This window comes from Coptis chinensis, chromosome 3, assembly GCF_015680905.1.
Source record: "Coptis chinensis isolate HL-2020 chromosome 3, ASM1568090v1, whole genome shotgun sequence".
In the NCBI taxonomy this organism is placed as follows: domain Eukaryota; kingdom Viridiplantae; phylum Streptophyta; class Magnoliopsida; order Ranunculales; family Ranunculaceae; genus Coptis; species Coptis chinensis.
Window position 1 is genome coordinate 28916595 of NC_141458.1, and position 20441 is coordinate 28937035.

General features: G+C 34.6%; 1 protein-coding gene and 1 pseudogene across 2 annotated transcripts; both read right to left on the minus strand.

The window, feature by feature from the left end:
• Window positions 1–1254: 1254 nt before the first annotated feature.
• LOC147509035 (uncharacterized) lies at window positions 1255–1889 on the minus strand. Its single transcript, XM_086601350.1, has 2 exons — window positions 1632–1889; window positions 1255–1549 (listed from the first exon to the last, which is right to left on the minus strand). The coding sequence occupies exons 1-2, from the start codon at window positions 1819–1821 to the stop codon at window positions 1428–1430; spliced, it is 312 nt and encodes a 103-aa protein (XP_086457476.1). The 5' UTR covers window positions 1822–1889; the 3' UTR covers window positions 1255–1427.
• A 2223-nt stretch (window positions 1890–4112) lies between these two features.
• LOC147509036 (AUGMIN subunit 3-like) lies at window positions 4113–12638 on the minus strand (annotated as a pseudogene). Its single transcript, XR_015218347.1, has 11 exons — window positions 12504–12638; window positions 11482–11604; window positions 9452–9521; window positions 8240–8297; window positions 8100–8155; window positions 7286–7399; window positions 6568–6679; window positions 6345–6486; window positions 5910–5985; window positions 5144–5239; window positions 4113–4362 (listed from the first exon to the last, which is right to left on the minus strand). The product of XR_015218347.1 is annotated as an AUGMIN subunit 3-like (transcript).
• Between the last annotated feature and the right edge of the window lie 7803 nt (window positions 12639–20441).

Genomic DNA, 20441 nt, shown 5'->3' on the forward strand with positions numbered 1-20441 from the left:
AGAAAACGATACATGGTCAAGCTACTTTCCAGCCCCACACACCTTAGTTGTCAGAGGCTTACGCACTAGATCTCTGAAGTAGCACCTTGGGCCACCTCGAAAACACCCATGACAACAATCTGCAACCTTTTTGACTCAAAACTATTTCCCTTGAGTCCCACACCACCTTTGACAGCATTGCTCACACCAAAGCATAAAGGGATTCTCAGAATGCTCAATTTTAGGTTGATGTAAATTACAAAGAAGGGTGTTCACAATGTAGTAAATTGGAGGATATTCCTTATATTTTCTTCTCATATCTCTAGCTAGGGAGATTTTACCAGATTTCATTCTTTACTAGTACTAGGGTCCCTAACTCCAGCAAAGAGAACCTCAATTTCACTCTTCTGGATCTTGCTCTGTCAGCAAAGAGGAAATTGATCTTTCTACATGTTCAGAACTTCAGTTAGCCATTGGACTATTACGGAGAGAAATAGCTGTATCTCCAATTCCAAAGAACATTTTGGTAGATCACATGGCCGATGACTACATGAAGTTGTGGAAGTAGAAAACAGTCGCTCAAAAGTAGAATGGACTGGGTACACTATAAGAATATGATCATAGTTGATCTCCAAGCCCTGAGTTTAAGAGGGTACATTAACGACAACCTAACAGCCCCAAAGCTCCAATCGCTAAATAAGGAGTCAACGTTTGCTCAAAAATTCAATGTCAAGAACAACATACGTCTATTCTGATTATATAGCCTATTTGAAGAATAAAAACGTTGAAGATAGTAGGGTAATCTGTGTATTCAGGTATGAGACTGCCCTAAGCACACATCACACCCTTTTCACCTATTCAAGGCTAACACCACTGAGTATATAACCTATACTACACAGCAAAGCCCTTGCTTCGTCATGGAATATAACAGAATGGTTTTGTATTACTTATACCCTAAATGTCACCTTTATGCTTATGAAGGGTTCATATTTTGCTGTCTCTTCTCCAATACGACCCAAATGCTACATTCTTATTCATGTCCGTCTTGCAGAATGGAGTTACATATACCTCAACTAACCACATCTACTACACCCTGTCAGCATATCTATAGTACTTAGTCATTAATCACTTGGACATTTCAGAAAAGTTCCCGGGTATTCATGTAACTACTTGATAGGCGATATCAACATAACTATATGAAACCATTTTACTTACTCAATATACAAGCATAGTACTCAGGCAAAGATTTTACCACCGAATAAAATAACCAAAACATCAATATAAAAATGTATATATATAAACACCAAAAGAACACATTACTAATAGCAACAAAATAACACATTCACGTATACAACAACTATTCTACACCATTATTATTCAAAACAAAAACAAAAGTTTAAAGACATTTGTACATAGAAATACCAGCTGCAAGCTCATTACAATTCTCACTACACAGGTGGAATATTGGAGAAGGAGAAGCCTTTATATCCTTTATAAGCATAGTAAGCAATCCTCGTATAATAAAAACCCGGAATAAACAGTATAGCTCCCAACACAGCAAAGAATATTCCTACACCAAAAACAAAAACAAAAACACAAATCAAGAAAGTGAAATAAATAGGACAGAGAAATATTATATATAATCTATGTACCGTGAGTTGTGTCGCCCCCGATGTGATTATAAGCCATGAAAAAGCCCAAGACAATACCAAGAGTACCAACAACGAGTAAAGCGATAGAAAGAGAGATTTCTTTGATGGGTGGTCGGTTGTTAACTATGTAAGACGGTTCCATCATTATGTCTTCATCGGATATTGAAAAAGCGTGATCTACATATGCCATTTTTGTTTTCGGAGAGTCGAGGTTTTTCAAGAGTTGAATTTTGAGGATGGGACTAGTTTAACTGTCTTATAGTAATCTTGATTTTTAGCTTGCGTATTTAGTGGGTTGTTCGATTAGATTAGGTCACGTGTTGGTCTCATGAGTTTTGATGGTTTCATTAATGACTCATGCTAGTGTACAATTTTGTCGGACATAAACGCGTTCGACTTACCAAGTTTTTAATTTGAAACCTCTCTATTTCAATTTTCAAATGAAGGTCGTTGATGGGTACCGTTTAACCCGGAACCGTAGAAAAAATCATAGTTCTGGTTCTTATTTTTAGGAACCGTTTGAAAATGGGTACTAAAAAACCAGATTATATAGAACCAGAACGAAACTTAATGGTTTTTTAAAAAAAAACAGACCAAAACTGAAACTGAACCATAACCGAACATTTATTTTAATATTTAATATAAAAACTCAAAACATTTATTTATATATTACCAAATTTTATTTATTAGTGTAATATGTAGTTTTAATAGTATTTATTGTTATAAATAATATAAAAATATAATTTTATTTAATTTATTATTGAATGACATAATTACTTATATGAATATTTAAAAAACGACTCATTTGTTCGTGCAGTATTTTTGTGTTTTTAGTACATATTTTTTAATAAAACTAATAAAAAATAGTATAAATAGTAAATATCTTAATAACCGAAATGAAAAATCGAAATCGAGGATTACCAACTAGAAACCGATGGTTATGGGTATGGTTCTACAATTTTAAGAACCGCAAAGAACTGGAATCAGAACTGAAAACGTAAAATTAAATGATTCTTAGTTCTTATAAGACTAAGAACTGGACCAGGGACCGTTGACACTCCTAATTTCAAAGACCAAAATATGCAATTTGGACAATATATCATGTACTCCAAAAAACAAGATATATCGAATATATCAGAAATATCGAAGATATCCATTTTTTTGTTGACTAGTCAAATTTTTGTTTTGTATGTTGATATATACAAAAATATTGGAAATAACATCAATTATATTAGAAATATCATCGATTATATCATAAATATCATTGATATATTAATAAAAAAACAGTCAAAGTTACAATTTATATAGTACTAGAAAGTAGGCCCGTGCATACGCACCGGCTCTTTTGAAAACATGTTCAACAATCATAACTATATACATATAGAAATTTTCTAACAAATCGTGATTCCCGTTTTAGTCGTTAACCTATTGTAATTTTATAACAAATAATTTTAATTAAGTTTTAAAAACCCGTTTTAATTTTCTAACAAATTGTTTTAATTAAGTTTTATAAACCCATTTTTTAACCCCGTTTTAATAGTTGACTTAATTTAGAAATATGATTTCCGTTTTAATAGGAGAATGATTTTCGTTTTAATTAGATATGCTATATTTTTTCTTTTCAATAAGGAAGAAATTATCATTTTAATTAGAAGTGTTAGAATTTCTTTTTTCTAATAGAGGAGAAATTTATGTTTTAATAGGAAATTGATTCCCGTTTTAATTAGAAGTGTCTAATAAATAAGAAAGAAATTTATGTTTCAATAGGAGAAAATAGGAGGTGATGATGTGGAATTTTAATAGAGCTCAAAAAATATTTTTTGTGGGAGTTTTAATATTAAGATATAGATATATTAGTTGATATATATCAATACATCAGAAATTGCAATATATATATCGACAAAAACAAAATTCAATATTCGATGGAGATATATCAAATATTTTCGTCTCGTGTACCCAAAAAACGAGATAAATTGGCAATATTTCAAAATTCTCGGCAATATTTTGGGCCTTGGTCTATTTAACTTAAGATATGAATATCTTAAATAAGCGTCTCGTGTACCCAAAAAGGAGATAAATTGGCAATATTTCAGAAATCTCAGCGATATTTTGGGCCTTGGTCTATTTAACTTAAATAATCCTTTTGAATAGATTATCGGAAAAAAAAAAAAAAAAAAAAAAAAAAAAAAAACTTTTGAATTCCCAATCAAACTCCACTGGTAGAAGTAATGTTCGGAAGCAATACCCAATCGAACTTAAATGACACGAACGCCAAAATGAAAGAGCTCCATTTGAAAACTTGAGTTGGGTTGAAACATGTTGCAAAACTAATTTACATGAACATACAAACCGGGTTGTTTTCACCAAACAAATGATATCACGCAGGGAGGCAATTTCAAATAGCTTTCTATATAATCTACAATGGAGTTCACTTTGGTATATCTCATAGCATGCTCTGATGGCAGAAGGCAACTCTAATCAGATTTCTGCTCGGACAAATGAAGTGGACCGTCAATCTCTATCTCTGCAATAATTTTGTCGGCTGGACAGTAGAACAGCCCCCAACGAAAATGGTGGCAGTAGTGCACTACAGATATATAATGCTAAACTTGCAAAGATTCGACTCGAGCTGCCTTTCTCTCACTTGATTCCTTAAACGTTCTGGATTGCAGAAGAAATCAACAAAAACCTTTCTCTCTCGCCCTACCTCATGTGGATGATGCTTGACAATCTACACAAAAAACCAAGGTAATTTAGAGCTTATTGTAAGGTAATTGATATTAAAAATAAACGTCTCATATTCAACCACAAAGTTGTTGTATTTGTTGCTTGTTCTTTTGCTGTGACGTAAACGTAAATCCAAAAGCATATACACTGATACTTTTTTGTGATTAAAAGTTTGTCAATTATGGAAGCGGAACAATGATGAACACCATTAAATAAAAAAAAAATCAACACCCAAACTTAGGGTTTCAACCGAAACATAACAATAAGTTTCAATCTCTCAACAACTAAAGAACAGTTCGGGACCCTTAGAAAAGGAAGAAAATTAATACTAATTGGTTAGAGCTAAATAAAATATGAAATCTTGTTGATAACTTTTTCTCCTTTGGCAGTGCTTCTTAAGATCCAAACAGAGCTAAACAAGTAAATATAACCCTCAATAAGTGAGAAAGGATCAGCTTTGCACGGCCACAGAGATCAAACTGCAGCACCCTCATCATTTCACTACAAACCCTCCTTTTGACGTTACATGGCGTGAGCATCTACCAATACACACTGCTCATGTCAAATGGTTTGTTATTGTGGTGGACTGATGAGTATGCTGAAATATGATCTCTGTAGCAGGACATAGATGACCCAGTCTATTATTTTATGATTTATCTCATTTACGAAGTGAGCCCATATGTTTTGTTTAGATCTTCTGATCTTCATAAAGGACTACAACAGCATGAAGGAATTAGACTAGCTAATAAAAATAATACAGGAGAATAGAAGATACAATGATTTACCTCAGCTTTCTCACGATGCTCACGTGTCACTTCTTCTACTGCAGCAGAGAGTTGTGCGTTAACCTTTTCCATCTCAACTAGCTCTTTCATGAGTGGCTGGATAATCATCAAAAAAAGTGTCAGAAACACCAACAAGGTTTAAACATCAACACATGCTTATAAAGAATACACAAACTCGCAGGTATACAAGCAATTTAACGATGAGATCTTAGTGTGTTTAACTGTTCATACATATGCTCAAGAGCAGATATACATGGGAAAGGCAACTGGTAATCCAGTGAGCGTATGCGAACGTTTTTGGTTTTGGTTTGCAAAAGGGGGCGATATGACCACTTTCTTAACACACCCACCCCCCCCGTCTTCTTCTTCACTTGCTCAACACTCCTTCTCAATCAAACCCAACTCTCTCCCCCGAAACCCATCTCTCCCTCTTCTCCACCCATTGCTCGCAGTTAATCTAGTTATCTATGGAAACATATACTTTAGTGAAGAGAATGGAAATCTATATACTAGGTATTTTGAGACAAAAGACATAACTTTTCTTTGGGGGAGAGGGATATTTCAGTCAAATGTAATATGATGTATCACATGAAACACTGAAATATGCACCTAGAGAATTATCTAAGATGTGTACTTCAAGCGCTGCACACAAAAAATCTATTGAGTCTACACATGGATTCATATGCTAATTAGTAGCAACAGTAAAACTATAAGACAAAACAGACATATACATAACGTAGTAGGAGTCTTTTAATGAAGTATTTACCCAAGGAGTCAATATTGGTTGTGCCGTTGTTGATGATTCAAATAGTAGTTTTTGCAAACTTTGGATATGAGTACACCTACAGACAATTGCAGATATTAAAGATTGAACAGATACAAAGAAAAAATCATTAAAATCACATAACATAAACCAAAATCTAGGCCAAGCAACTTTATGTTGTTTGAATCACTTACAAAACATCAATAAATAAATAAAAGGAAAACTCTTGGTGACATCCAAACTAAGAAATAAGATTTAGTACAAATATAATGAAAAGCGAAAAGATCTCCACAGTTATAATCACTTTAGGCAAGTGAGTAAAGGAACATCGAAGATTTGATGGTACGTCAATCAAATCAAAGGAAAAGGTGACGTCAGGAGACAAGTGAATGGACAATTTTGATTTTTTTCTATTTTGAACAATGAAGATGTACTTACAGCTCACTGATACATCTGTTTTTGTCATCTGGAAGTGAATTTCCAAGGTCTGATTGAAGAGTTAGTAAATCTGACTGAAGGCTAGATATCTGCTGAACGATACCAGGTGCTGACACATATGTCGGTAATACACCCTGGACATCTATAAAAAACACAGGCTCATAAGACACAACTGAAGAAAATCTTGGCCTTGCAAATATGAAAATTCAGATTGTTGGCTCACTTGTATGAATGCTTAACAGGTCCCTCACACCATGCAGAAACGTATCCCGATCGTCAACTGCTCCTTGTTCATGTACATCTGAAGCAGCTTGAATCAGTGACAGGCAGCGCCCCTGTATAGTTATGACATATCAGTTCTCGATTTAGCTATAATCAGGGACAAATATGATGGATAAGTATATGATATAAGATCTTCAATAAGCTGAGTTTGAAGGAGAAGTTTGTTGTAACGATAATGGATGAACATGTATCATGGATTCATGGTGAAAATAGTGACTCCAGAGTCCAGAAAATGGCTTGCGGCATATTCTATAGACAAAACCTTGGAATCCGTCCATGGCTTCTTGTAACACACACACACACACCCCAGCAGCAGACACAGACAAACCCTTTCTTCTCTCTACTCCCCTCTCCACAAACAAGCACACAAACACAACTGGTAAAATGCTAGGTTACATTGACATGGACACGTGTGTCCGTATCCGACACGGATACGGAGTGTCTGACACGGCGAAATATAAAAAACTAAGGTATATCACACAGAATATGTGTCCACGTGTGTCCGGACACGTGGATATGTATCCGACACTTATTATTTTTGAAATATGGCGTGTCCATGTAACGTTTGTAAAATGTAATGTTATACTCAGCAGAAATGACATAATCACACATAACTAGTACAATATCACATGGCAAAAAATATAGCGGAGGTTACATACCACGCGCCCGTTAGCTGCTGACAAGTAGCCTTGTAGTTCTGATTCAATAACTTTAAGTAAAGAGAAAGCTCCAAGCATTGTATTATGTTCCAGTTGGCAAGCTAACTTCATAAACTGGTGAAGTGCATCAACAGAAGATTAATAGGTTAAAGTTGCAGTTTTTTACAGGTAATCCTTATATTATTGATCTAAAGCAGATTACATCAATACTTAAGAATCAAAACCAGTCCATTGTTATAATCCATTTACATAAAATCTTTCATCTTTTTGTTTATCTTCAGTTAAAATAAGATGCTATGCTGAAAAGACCATGCAATTGATTGGTAAAAAGAAGACAACATTCAAGCAGATACTGATGAGAAGACATCTGAGACAATGATGATTGAGTGAATGAAGCAATGATGAGAAGCAATGAACAGACAGCAAGAGAATGGGCAAGGAAAACATGTGGTTTCTTGTAAGAATATCTTCAATATTTCTGAGCAAGAGAACATTCTACATTTTTTGACTTTGATCTAATGAGCAAATAATGCATTTTTGCTAAATATATGCTGAGTTCGGAAGCTTCGATAAAGAGAAAAGATGGACAAATCAAATTAGTCCAAATAGACATCAGGTATTTTTTCTTAACCTTCAGTAAGGTAGCGTTGAGAAATTGAGCACTGCTTCCTTACCAACCAGCGAGTTGAATGCAGAAGAATGTGTTAAACATTTCCGTTAAACAATAATAATGTGTTTCATATTTTAGTAACTTTGCAATCACTGGATCTGAATGAACAAAAAAACAATACACTTGGAAGGGGGGAAAACATACCGCCTTCTGTTGACCAATATAATATTCTTGGCGCATAACTTTTAAGTCGTAATCACCTACAAGCTCAAAACAAAAGTCATATGCAGGTAATGTCAAGATGAATAAACTTTTTCTGTAAAATCAAAAATAAGTTGTGATACCTTGCAATATATATGTGTCTTGTAGTTGAGCAAGCTCCCAACATAGATTTGGAATTGTCTTCCAAAAAAAATGAAAAAAAAATCAGAAGAGAGACAAAGATGAAGGTAGTCAGCAACCTTAAAGATCTAAGTAATCATTATACAGTAATGACCATAGATTTCATCAGCTGTACGGCTATACCAAACCATAGAAATACAGATAATATAAAATATTAAAATGTAGCAACAAAAATATCATAATTATTCACATTATCAAGCTTCGCTTAACTGATTTAGCTTTAGTCATAATCATACAAATATTCGCCATACCGAAAACTGAAACAAGAATTCATCAAACACCCAACGCTAACTTTAAAACATCAAATCGTTTTCAAACTTCATTTTCCGTCAAAACTGAATAACAAACATCATATACCAACACTAAAAACTACGAACATCATAAGAAGCCCACACTCTCTACAACCATTATTTTTAACACCTGAAAATCAATCCCACTTTTATTTTGCATTAACATAGTAATTCAATTAAAACTAAGGCCACAGAATAAAACCTGCACAATGGATTGATCTATTGCTACTGCCAATTGATAAAATATACGTAACCGCTAATAAAAAAACACGGGATGTATGCAATCACACTATACAAACAAAACAAATGCAATCGGAGAAGTTGCCAAAGTAAAGGTACCTGCAATTGACCAACAAAAGATGCAACCAAACACCTGACAAAAAAAAGATACAATCATGCAATCAAAGTATATGAATATTTATCCGATGCCATATCAAACGCAAACAATAACCAAGTTAAACAATGAGTTCTTGGAGTTCAAAAAAAAAATCCAATCATGCTGTAATCAACCTAACTGAACTGAAGAGAGAAGAGAAGGTTGTGTGATATCTGCTATTGCATGGGATAGAATATATATCAATCCAATCAATCAAGCACACATGGTGCTGATACCATGTAAATTTCAAAGACTACATTCCACATGCTGAAATCACAACAATACATTACAACGTTTAATATATACAGCTGAACCCTAACACATTGAAAATACTAACAAGGATTTCACATTTAACCTATATCTACAATACAGATTTAGTATATAAAATGGGCTTAAGTATGATTGAAGGACAAAATAATGCCACGATTTGCTTTACTACTCTATATGGTAATTTATGTTACAGTAAACAAAAATTAAAAAGTTCAGACCTCTGATAACATTTTATCCACTTTTCGATATAGATGTGAAAGCTCTCCTGCCAATTCAGAATGTTTTCTCCTGCTTGGCAGCAACAAAAGCATCATCAGATATTCATAGATAAATGATTCTTTCATCAATAATGATAATGAAGATAGATGCTAGAATATACATTTGAAAACAACAAAAGAAGGCATCCATGGAACCCCCAAACAGAAAAGTAAAATGATAGCCAGCCAATACAGTACCTTCGCTATGAGATTTTATTGACATAAAATTCAAACACAAAGCATTTTCTTTTCATATTAATTGAACAACTTACAGAGGGTTGACTATTCCTCGGATCACACATCAATGACAGAAGCTTCGTATAAAGGTGATCAAATGTGTGTAAATATATGGCATGTGAAAGGACAAAGACAAATTAGGTAGGGCTGGTCATCGAGTCGAGCTGTTCGTGAATAACTCAAGCTCGCCTTGTCGAAGGCTCGACTCAAACTCGCTCATTCAATAATATGAGTCGAGTTTAAGTACATTTTAAAACTTGAGCTCGAACTCGAGATGCTCACGAGCTACTTGCAGTTCGCACTTTATATAGTTATGTTAACACTTATTTGGGATAATTATTTATGTTAGTGTGTTGGATTATAATTACTCAACACATATTGATTGTATTTATAATGTGCACACCTTGAAATAGTTGTTTGATAGTGGTTATTGTGGTATTAGTGAATTGTAGTTGCATTTTAGTATTTTATTTAGATGAGTTTAGCAAGTTATTTTGGTCTTGAGGTAAAATTTAGAGTCTATTTGTGCTCAATTATCTCTAGTTTGTGGTTGAAGTCGAGCCTATACATAATACAAGTCAAATCAAACTCTAGAGCCTATGATCGAATTCAAATTTGTAGTATAGAAGAATAGGAATCTAGACTCATTGAGCTACTCGTGTACTCAATGAGTCGAGCTTGAGTACGAAATAAAGCTCGAACAAAATTTGAGCTCGACTCGAGAGATACACAAGCCGAGCTTGAGCACCCTAGTACTTTCGACACGAGTAGCTCGATGACCAACCCTAAAATTAGGCAATAAGTGATTTGTGTGTTAAGAGAGCATAGGTGCAGATATTCAGAGAGAAGATTTTGGGTGATTTAGGATTATAAAATTCAAAATGTTATCACTTTTAATTCGCAAGTCATTTTTGACAAAATTTCATCTTTTGAAACGCTCTTGACTTTTCAAATGAGACTGGTGACAAACACTAAATTCTAACATCTATATTTGCGTTATGGGCTTGCAAATGTGCCGAAGTCACGAGTGTTTATGGACATGCTAGAAGGCGCACTGAAATATGATGAACGCATAGCCATCTGGCATGCCAAAGGCACCTATAATGCTCTAGTGTCATAGCCACGGGTTGCGGGTGCGCCGCAGGCACACTCTTATATCAAGAATGGGGTAGCCAAGGGTCACTACTGCATGTACACAATCTCTAAGTAACATAGAGTCATGGACACTTCACATTCTTAAAATTTTCCATGTGTCTTGACACACAAACACGTTGTGCATACGATTTCAAACTAGGGTTTCTTCTATACCCTAAAAGACTAAGGAAATAATCTATTGACATACTTACAACTCCATCATATATATATATATATATATATATATATATATATATATATATATATATATATATATATATATATATATATATATATATATATATATATATATATATATATATAAGGCGGCGCTTTGTATGGTCTTGATAATTAGTTATGTATCTAAAGAGTAGTAATACTTTTTTTTAACTAGCTGTGTCCCAGTGTCCTACTTAATATAGGTTGCCGTGACGCACACCGACACGCATATCAGTGTCGATGTGACTTAGCATAATATGAAAAATGGATTCCAAAAGAGAATGATACTGTTACAATAAACTATAATAAGCGAAGGAATCTTAAAGGAGAGATACAATAAATGCGAGGCATATCAATATTAACTTGAAATACATTAAAAATGTGATTCAGATGTACAATACTGAAGAGAATGGAGATCAAGATGAGTGTGAGTCTCTACTTGGAACTTCAGTGCTGCAAGCATAGCTTGTTGCTTAGCATTTTCAACTTGAGCTTCTACCCATTCTCTTTCACTTGTCCCAAATCTTCAAAAAAATCAGAGTTAAAAACCATCAAAAGAAATTCGAGTTAAAGATATGAGTAGAATTACAGATTGTACTAACATGTTTTAATAGTTTAAAACTTCAAGAGATTGCTACGAAAAGAACAACGACCGTTGTAATAAACCTCATAAAACAACACCAATCACCTCTACAAAGCAGCATCATACTTCTTGATCAGTGTATATGACTACTATAAGTAGGACTTCTTGTCTAAACAAAAAAATGCAATTTCACCTAGAAACCTTGGTTTGGTATCATTAATTATAAAATGACCAAACAAGGTGTCATTAAAATGCAAAATAAAAAAGATTTCGGAGTATATTAAGAGAACACGTGACAAAAGAAGTTCAAGAGTGTTGAGCTCTTGGGTGCTTAGTGTCCATTCCCCAAAGGGATGCAGAGTGTGGAGCATCTTACCTTTTGCTATCATGTGGGATTTGTGGCTGGAAAGGAACATGAGACACTTTGATTGATGTGCAATGACCATGGCACAGATGATTGTAGCAGTCAAGGGAATCATTTTTCTCTGGTCAAAGTTTTGGGAGTAGTGGACAGATACATCTTTTGGGGATATTATGTTCAGATGTGGTTCCTTGCTCGGTCATGCGTGATTGCATCCCTTTTCTTTAATTTTCTCTAGTAGTTGTAATTTTCTTTTTTCTAGTATCGATATTGTGTCTGTCTTTCCCTTTGTTGTATCTGAGTGGGATATCTCATCCTACAAAGTTGATTTATGATTATATATATAGACACATCACATTTTACCGATAAAAAAAAAAGTTCAAGAGAACCCATACATAAAGAAGAAACTTCTTTACAAGAAATGCATTCAAACTAAGTTTGAGAAGCACATGGCAAGAGCTAAAGGAAAAAATACATACATGGAGCGCAGACGATGAAGCCCAGTCACGCGTTGATGATGAGATTTCTCCGAATCTGTTGTTTTCGTAAAGCACAAATAATGTTAACACTGTATTCCTTTGTCTAATTTATATAATGAATTAATAATTGAAAATATGCAAACAAAAAAGATATGCCAGACGGACCTACAAACACCTACTAAATAGATTCTACTGCAAAAGAGTGTAAACATCTTCTGGGGATAAATTAGAGGTGATGGTGCATACACAGATGTTGCCTATTGGTTTGAATGTTCTCAAGTCTGAACAGGAAGCACGTTGTAAGAGTTGTGCTTCCTAGGATGGACAGCTACTATAGTAAGTATGATGGTGCACTGGAATCCAAAGTAATCAGGTGGCACAGCAGGATCTTTTTTGTTTGGACATGCTGGTCGTAACATTGAACTTACGCCGTAAGAGTTTTGCAACGTTGAGATCAATTACTGGTAGCTACTTCAATGTCACTCCCATCTTTTTTTTTTTGTTTTGATAAGTAACCAAGTCATATAAGAAGAGAAGGTGTGGGGATTTGCCAGATCAATCACAGTAAGTTTTCATGGCGGCGATGGTAGTAAGTATTGACGATTTTTTCGGATTCATAGTCGATTCCCTAAAAATAAGTTTGCATCCCTTTTCTCACTTGAAATTACTAATAACCTCTTCTACGAAGCTCCACCACAATTTAGCCAAGATTTTATTTATCTGTTACCAATTTGATGTAGAATTGTTGGTAGAAGCTTCTACAATGGCTACCCAAAGATAAACTAGGTTCTTCCACAAAGAACTCTTCAAACAAACTTTCCTTCATTCTTAAATTCGATAACAATAAAAAATAAAGGAGGGTTCAAGGCCTTTAAGTACTAAGATGGCTTGAAATTCTAGATGGAACCCAAATAGGAAACATGAGTCCTATTCGTTAGATAGAAGGGGGGAATCAGAGTCTACTGAAAACCTATTATAAAAGAGACCTTTGTATGTTCATCATGATAGCATATATCCATGCTCCTGCATTATGGGTGTGAAAGGCTTCTGTGCATAAAGTGTTTTATTGACAAAAGTAATGAGCTAATTGAAAAAAAACTCTAAAAAGAATAAAATTATTTTGCACTTTTAAGGCCAGTTTGAACTGTCATCAAGACTCATCCATGAACATTTAGCTTTACCCCATTTCCTCAGCAACCAAGATCCCTTTCGGTCAACAAAGGACCCTAATTGAAAATAAATTGCACATCTAAAAGTGATTCAGAAATAAAATTTGAATTTTTCTTTTCTTTTATTAGGCCATTGAAATTTTGTATGCTACAGAATCCACTTCATCAAAGATCACCCACCCAACCCCCTTTTTCTAAAAAATTGGCCCTTAATTTATCTTGGTAGTACGGAAGTACCTTGAAAGAACATTGTATAGAGCTTCTATTCCATATACAGGCAACATTATATTAAGCAGGCATTTTATGAATCCAAATTCTGCCGTACTTCCTTTCTTTCTCCCCCAATTCAAATACCCAACACTGCTTAGGCATGAAAAATGTAACATATGGGCGTCTAGAAGAGTAACTAAACAAATCAGTTAAAATAAAGGCTCGAAGAATTTCACCTGCTGTATAAGTTGAGTAAACACACCTAGAAAAGAAAGATAAACAATGAATATTCAAACAGATAACATGATCTAATAATAACGAAATGAAGTATCGTATCACCAGGATCAGATTCAATAGTGCACCAATTCATGATGAGAATAAAACACACCAAAAGTTGATTATCAATATAATAAACAAAAACACTCAAAATTGTTGCTACTTAGCTAGAATTGAGCCGTTGGGTTTCCAACTTACTTACAATATTTATATATTTTAATAGAGTTCTCAATTAGATAAAAAGGGGAATAAGGAAAACTGACCAGTAAAATAGGTGATGTATGAAATGCACTTTTTTATTGATTCACCCAGTTATGTTTGTAGAGTGAAAAGAATGAGAGTGTGGGTATATTTGGAACAAAGCGAATGATAGCGAGGGTAAAAACGTACAACACAAATTAGTCGGTGTGTCGGCTTGGGAAATTTTTCGATATTTCGGTTTCCATATATATATATATGTCAACTTGTCAAGTCACGTATCGATATTTTAGAGTTTTCCTGAAATTACTAAGAAGACGAAAAAAATAGAATAATTGCTTGAATCGGCCATGATAAATCGACATTGTTCTCCAAGTGGCCATGCTTTCTAATTTTGAACTTTTCAACTGGTTTTTGACCATTTTGCCCTTCTGTACAACACTCTCTCTCCTCTTGTACTTCTGATGTTGACATGCACAGTGATAATTATCCGTTAGATTCTCTTAGCGATACGTACCAGCGATTAATGACCGTTGGATTTCAACCGAGCAAAAATGAAAATAGACATTAGCTATTGTGGGAATCAGGAACCAGCAACTTATGAACCTACTATCAGCAATTTCTGGCTTGTTTTTGTTGTACAGACATGAAACAACGTTCACCTCGATTTTTGTGCCAAACTATAAAAGTGTTTACAAACCTCCAAAGCTTATAACTTTTTTTACTTCATCTTCTTAGTTATCACCTCCTTCGTGATTTTGGTAAGGTTTTTCATGGAGAACAAGAACACAAATCTTGATAATGGATTTTTCTAAGGTTCATCTTATTGATTATCTTTTCCTTCTACGGTTCTCATTATTTATTGATATGCTTTGAACTTTGGTTTGTTATCTTCAGTGTTGGTTTCTTTCTAGGTCGTTTTGGGTTTGTTTCTACGTAGTAGTGTATAGAGTTTTTTAAGGTTTCCATAGTTGTGTTTACTATTTTCATGTTGATTTTCTTTTTGTTGCATGGAGTGAAGAAGTATGTAACAGGTGAGGTGAAATTGAGAGTATTTTATGTGTATATTTTCTTAGAAGGATTCATGGGTCTTGTGGAAGGTTTGTCTAAGCCCATGAAATTGAGTTTTTGTATGATGTACTTGATGAACAAGTACCTTTCTAGATTGATGAAAAAATTGACTATTTGAATATGATTCAAAAGCAGAAGAAGATAGCTGAGCAATCATTGTGGTGAGCTTGGATTGCCTTTTCAGTCGCAGTTCCGCCAGGTTTTAGCAATGAAGACTCTTTGGATACCACCATAAGCGACACTTACATGTACCGTCAGCAACTTGGGTTTGTTTTTACGTAGTAGTGTATAGAGTTTTTTTAAGGTTTCCATGGTTGTGTTTACTATTTCCATATTAATTTTGTTCTTTTTGCATGGAGTGAAGAAGCATGTAACAGGTGAGGTAAAATTGAGAGTGTTTGATGTGTATATTTTCTTAGAAGGATTCATGTGTCTTGTGGAAGGTTTGTCTAAGCGCATGAAATTGAGTTTTTGTATGATGTACTTGATGAACAAGTCCCTTTCTAGATCGATGAAAAAATTGACTATTTGAATATGATTCAAAAGCAGAAGAAGATAGCTGAGCAATCATTGTGGTGAGCTTGGATTGCCTTTTCAATCGCAGTTCCGCCAGGTTTTAGCAATGAAGACTCTTTGGATGCTACCATAAGCGACACTTACATGTACCATCAGCAACTTGGGTTTGTTTTTACGTAGTAGTACGGTATAGAGTTTTTTTAAAGTTTCCATGGTTGTGTTTACTATTCCCATATTAATTTTGTTTTTTTGCATGGAGTGAAGAAGTATGTAAAAGGTGAGGTGAAATTGAGAGTGTTTGATGTGTATATTTTCTTAGAAGGATTCATATGTCTTGTGGAAGATTTGTCAAGCGCATGAAATTGAGTTTTTGTATAATGTACTTGATGAACAAGTCCCTCTCTAGATCGATGAAAAAATTGACTATTTGAATATGATTCAAAAGCAGAAGAAGATAGCTGAGCAATCATTGTGGTGAGCTTGGATTGCCTTTTCAATCGCAGTTCCGCCATGTTTTAGCAATGAAGACTCTTTGGATGCTACCATAAGCGACACATACATGTACCGTCAACAACTTGGGTTTGTTTTTACGTAGTAGTGTATAGAGTTTTTTTAAGATTTCCATAGTTGTGTTTACTATTTCCATATTGATTTTGTTCTTTTTGCATGGAGTGAAGAAGTATGTAACAGGTGAGGTGAAATTGAGAGTGTTTGATGTGTATATTTTCTTAGAAGGATTCATGTGTCTTGTGGAAGGTTTGTCCAAGCGCATGAAATTGAGTTTTTGTATGATGTACTTGATGAACAAGCCCTTTTCTAGATCCATGAAAAAATTGACTACTTGAATATGATTCAAGGCATGATTCAAAAGCAGAAGAAAACAATTGAGCAGTCATTGTGGGGAGCTTGGATTGCCTTTTCAGTCGCGGTTCTGCCAAGTTTTAGCAAAGAAGACTCTATGGATGCCACCATAAGCGATACTTACATGTACCGTCAGCAACTTGGGTTTGTGTTTACGTAGTAGTGTATAGAGTTTTTTTAAGGTGTCCATAGTTGTGTTTACTATTTACATGTTGATTTTATTTTTTTTGCATGGAGTGAAGAAGTATATAATATGTGAGGTGAAATTGAGAGTGTTTGATGTGTATATTTTCTTAGAAGGATTCATGTTTCTTGTGGAAGATTTGTCCAAGCGTATGAAATTGAGTTTTTGTATGATGTAATTAATGAACAAGTCCCTTTCTAGATCTGTGAAAAAATTGACTACTTAAATATGATTCAAGGCATGATTCAAAAGCAGAAGAAAACAATTAAGCAGTCATTGTGGGGAGCTTGGATTGCCTTTTCAGTCGCGGTTCTGCCAAGTTTTAGCAATGAAGACTCTGTGGATGCCACCATAAACAATACTTACATGTACCGTCAGCAACTTGGGTTTGCTTTTACGTAGTAGTGTATAGAGTTTTTTTAAGGTTTCCATAGTTGTGTTTACTATTTCCATATTGATTTTGTTCTTTTTGCATGGAGTGAAAAAGTATGTAACAGGTGAGGTGAAATTGAGAGTGTTTGATGTGTATATTTTCTTAGAAGGATTCATGTGTCTTGTGGAAGATTTGTCCAAGCGCATGAAATTGAGTTTTTGTATATTGTACTTGATGAACAAGTCCCTTTCTAGAACGATGAAAAAATTGACCATATTAATATGATTCAAAAGCAAAAGAAGATAGCTGAGCAATCATTGTGGTGAGCTTGGATTGCCTTTTCAGTCGCGGTTCCGCCAGGTTTTAGCAATGAAGACTCTTTGGATGACACCATAAGCGACACTGACATGTACCGTCAGCAGCTTGGATTTGTTTTTACGTAGTAGTGTATAGAGTTTTTTTAAGGTTTCCATAGTTGTGTTTACTATTTCCATATTGATTTTGTTCTTTTTGCATGGAGTGAAGAAGTATGTAACAGGTGAGGTGAAATTGAGAGTGTTTGATGTGTATATTTTCTTAGAAGGATTCATGTGTCTTGTGGAAGGTTTGTCCAAGCACATGAAATTGAGTTTTTATATGATGTACTTGATGAACAAGTCCCTTTCTAGATCCATGAAAAAATTGACTATTTGAATATGATTCAAAAGCAGAAGAAGATAGCTGAGCAATCATTGTGGTGAGCTTGGATTGCCTTTTCAGTCGCGGTTCCGCCAGGTTTTAGCAATGAAGACTCTTTGGATGCCACTATAAGCGACACTTACATGTACCGTCAGCAGCTTGGGTTTATAGAGTTTTTTTAAGGTTTCCATAGTTGTGTTTACTATTTCCATATTGATTTTGTTCTTTTTGCATGGAGTGAAGAAGTATGTAACAGGTGAGGTGAAATTGAGAGTGTTTGATGTGTATATTTTCTTAAAATGATTCATGTGTCTTGTGGAAGGTTTGTCCAAGCGCATGAAATTAAGTTTTTGTATGATGTACTTGATGAACAAGTCCCTTTCTAGATCCATAAAAAAATGGACTACTTGAATATGATTCAAGGCATGATTCAAAAGCAGAAGAAAACAACTGAGCAGTCATTGTGGGGAGCTTGGATTGCCTTTTCAGTCGCGGTTCTGCCAAGTTTTAGCAAAGAAGACTCTATGGATGTCACCATAAGCGACACTTACATGTACAGTCAGCAACTTGGGTTTGTTTTTACGTAGTAGTGTATAGAGTTTTTTTAAGGTTTCCATAGTTGTGTTTACTATTTCCATATTGATTTAGTTCTTTTTGCATGGAGTGAATGGAAAAAGTATGTAACAGGTGAGGTAAAAATGAGAGTGTTTGATGTGTATATTTTCTTAGAAGGATTCATGTGTCTTGTGGAAGGTTTGTCCAAGCACATGAAGTTGAGTTTTTGTATGATGTACTTGATGAACAAGTCCCTTTCTAGATCGATGAAAAAATTGACTATTTGAATATGATTCAAAAGCAAAATAAGATAATTGAGCAATCATTGTGGTGAGCTTGGATTGCCTTTTCAGTCGTGGTTCCGCCAGGTTTTAGTAATGAAGACTCTTTGGATGCCACCATAAGCGACACTTACATGTACCATCAGCAGCTTGGGTTTGTTTTTACGTAGTAGTGTATAAAGTTTTTTTAAGGTTTCCATAGTTGTGTTTACTATTTCCATATTGATTTTGTTCTTTTTGCATGGAGTTAAGAAATATGTAACAGGTGAGGTGAAATTGAGAGTGTTTGATGTGTATATTTTCTTAGAAGGATTCATGTGTCTTGTGGAAGGTTTGTCTAAGCGCATGAAATTGAGTTTTTGTATGATGTACTTGATGAACAAGTCCCTTTCTAGATCCATGAAAAAATTGACTACTTGAATATGATTCAAGGCATGATTCAAAAGCAGAAGAAAACAATTGAGCAGTCATTGTGGGGAGCTTGGATTGCCTTTTCAGTCGCGGTTTCGCCAAGTTTTAGCAAAGAAGACTCTATGGATGCCACCATAAGCGACACTTACATGTACCATCAGCAACTTGGGTTTGTTTTTACGTAGTAGTGTATAGAGTTTTTTTAAGATTTCCATAATTGTGTTTACTATTTCCATATTGATTTTGTTCTTTTTGCATAGAGTGAAGAAGTATGTAACAGGTGAGGTGAAATTGAGAGTGTTTGATGTGTATATTTTCTTAGAAGGATTCAAATGTCTTGTGGAAGGTTTGTCCAAGCGCATGAAATTGAGTTTTTGTATGATGTACTTGATGAACAAAGTCCCTTTCTAGATCAATGAAAAAATTGACTACTTGAATATGATTCAAGGCATGATTCAAAAGCAGAAGAAAACAACTGAGCAGTCATTGTGGGGAGCTTGGATTGCCTTTTAAGTCGCGGTTCCACCAAGTTTTAGCAAATAAATAAGACTCTATGGATGCCACCATAAGCGACACTTACATGTACCGTTAGCAACTTGGGTTTGTTTTTACGTATGAGTGTATATAGTTTTTTTAATGTTTCCATAGTTGTGTTTACTATTTCCATATTGATTTTGTTCTTTTTGCATAGAGTGAAGAAGTATGTAACAGGTGAGGTGAAATTGAGAGTGTTTGATGTGTATATTTTCTTAGAAGGATTCATGTGTCTTGTGGAAGGTTTGTCCAAGCGCATGAAATTGAGTTTTTGTATGATGTACTTGATGAACAAGTCCCTTTCTAGATCGATGAAAAAATTGACTATTTGAATATGATTCAAAAGCAAAAGAAGATAGCTGAGCAATCATTGTGGTGAGCTTGGATTGCCTTTTCAGTCGCGGTTCCGCTAGGTTTTAGCAATGAAGACTCTTTGGATGCCACCATAAGCGACACTGACATGTACCGTCAGGAACTTGGGTTTGTTTTTACGTAGTAGTGTATAGAGTTTTTTTAAGGTTTCCATAGTTGTGTTTACTATTTCCATATTGATCGATTTTGTTCTTTTTGCATGGAGTGAAGAAATATGTAACAGGTGAGGTGAAATTGAGAGTGTTTGAT